This window comes from Charadrius vociferus, unplaced genomic scaffold (assembly GCF_000708025.1).
Source record: "Charadrius vociferus isolate BGI_N301 unplaced genomic scaffold, ASM70802v2 scaffold758, whole genome shotgun sequence".
Classification (NCBI taxonomy): domain Eukaryota; kingdom Metazoa; phylum Chordata; class Aves; order Charadriiformes; family Charadriidae; genus Charadrius; species Charadrius vociferus.
Genome location: NW_009649934.1, coordinates 106,903 through 108,502, shown reverse-complemented (window position 1 = coordinate 108,502; position 1,600 = coordinate 106,903). Strand labels below are relative to the sequence as shown.

General features: G+C 56.4%; 1 protein-coding gene across 1 annotated transcript in view; it reads left to right on the top strand.

Moving 5' to 3' along the window:
• DNAH1 (dynein, axonemal, heavy chain 1) overlaps positions 1-1,600 on the top strand; it is a 72,127-nt gene that overhangs the window by 62,938 nt on the left and 7,589 nt on the right. The window contains exons 62-64 of the mRNA XM_009891276.1: positions 406-576; positions 685-910; positions 992-1,187. Of these exons, the coding sequence (XP_009889578.1) occupies positions 406-576; positions 685-910; positions 992-1,187 (593 nt within the window). The remainder of the gene's footprint in view (positions 1-405; positions 577-684; positions 911-991; positions 1,188-1,600) is intronic.

Here is a 1,600-nt window from a genome sequence, read left to right as displayed (position 1 = left end):
CTGCCTCACCTTGGCAAGGAGGGCAGTGGGTACTTGGCCAGGCTGGAAGGGGGTATCTGGCTGGGGTGAAGTGGGACTTGGTGGGTTTGCAGGTCTCTCTGGGCAGGCAGCACTCACATGGATGCTGCCTGTTCTGTGCCTGTCTGCCTTGGCCAGGGCTCCAATGTGTATACAGCCTCCCGCACGCCCCAGTCTCCTGCCAGCAGGCATTTTGTCTTAGCCTGGCCAGCAGGACCATGATGTACAGCTACTGCATTCAAGTTCAGGCCTTCAGGTCTGCCAGGCAGCTTTGAGCTCCTCTGACAAGAGAGTCTTCAGACTCTCTCTTCACTGCAGAGCGTAGGGCACCGGGGGATGCCTCCTCTCACAAGGGGTAACCGTCCCAGCCTTCCTGCGTTTGTCCTCTCTGGTACAGACCTACAAACATCAAGGCAACACAGTGCTGAAGATGGGGGATACGGTGATCCCCTACCATGAGAGTTTCAAGATGTACATCACCACCAACCTGCCCAACCCTCACTACAGCCCTGAGGTCTCCACGAAGCTCACCCTCATCAACTTCACCCTCTCGCCCAGGTATCTGCTTACCTTATTAGCTGCCCACGATGCTCAGCCTCATTCCTCACAGTCCTCAAGCCCTCGGGCCTGTTGCCCCTACCCTCACCTCCATGGCTTTTGTTGTAGTGGCTTGGAAGACCAATTGCTGGGACAAGTGGTGGCGGCGGAGCGGCCTGACTTAGAAGAAGCGAGAAACCAGCTAATTGTTAGCAATGCTGAGATGCGTCAGGAGCTGAAGAAGATAGAAGACCAGATCTTGTATCGGCTCAGCACTTCTGAAGGAAACCCCGTAGATGACTTAGAGCTCATCAAAGTGCTGGAGGCATCCAAGTTCAAGGCAGGGGAGATCCAGGTCAGATGTGGAGGTGCTCTTCCCCTGCAGCTGTACATCCCCTGCCAGCACTGCACTAACCATGACATCTCTGTCCCCCAGGCCAAAGTAATGGTGGCAGAGCAGACAGAGAAGGACATCAACAACACCCGTCTGCAGTATGTGCCCGTTGCCATCCGCTCACAGATCCTCTACTTCTGTGTCTCAGACCTGTCCAACGTGGACCCCATGTACCAGTACTCACTTGAGTGGTTCCTCAACATCTTCCTAATGGGGATCAGTAACTCCGAGAGAGCAGGTGCCTGTCCGGGACAGCCCCCTCCCATCCCCTTCCTTACTCCATGTTCCTGGCTTAGTGGCAGCAGAAGCTAGGACACCTGCAGAGTCAAGGCAAACATAACTGCTTGCATTGGCTCTCAGCATGGTCCGGAGCTGCCCCCAGTTGTGCCCACACAAGGGAAGGGAAGATTTGGACACAGCTGGACCTCTGTTCTCTTCCCCACTACTTCTCTGCTGCCCTGTCTGACCAGGTGGGAGGGATGAGACAAGGTACATGCCATCCTGGTAATGGTGTGGCTCTGCTTGTCACAGTCACCTCCACACGCAGGTCCTGGCTGCTGCTGCCAGGCTGAGGGCAGCTCTTCCCGCCCAGCAGCACGTGTTAGCCAGCCAGTGGCTGGCTCTGTGTAGGGTGGCCGGGGTGAGACGCGG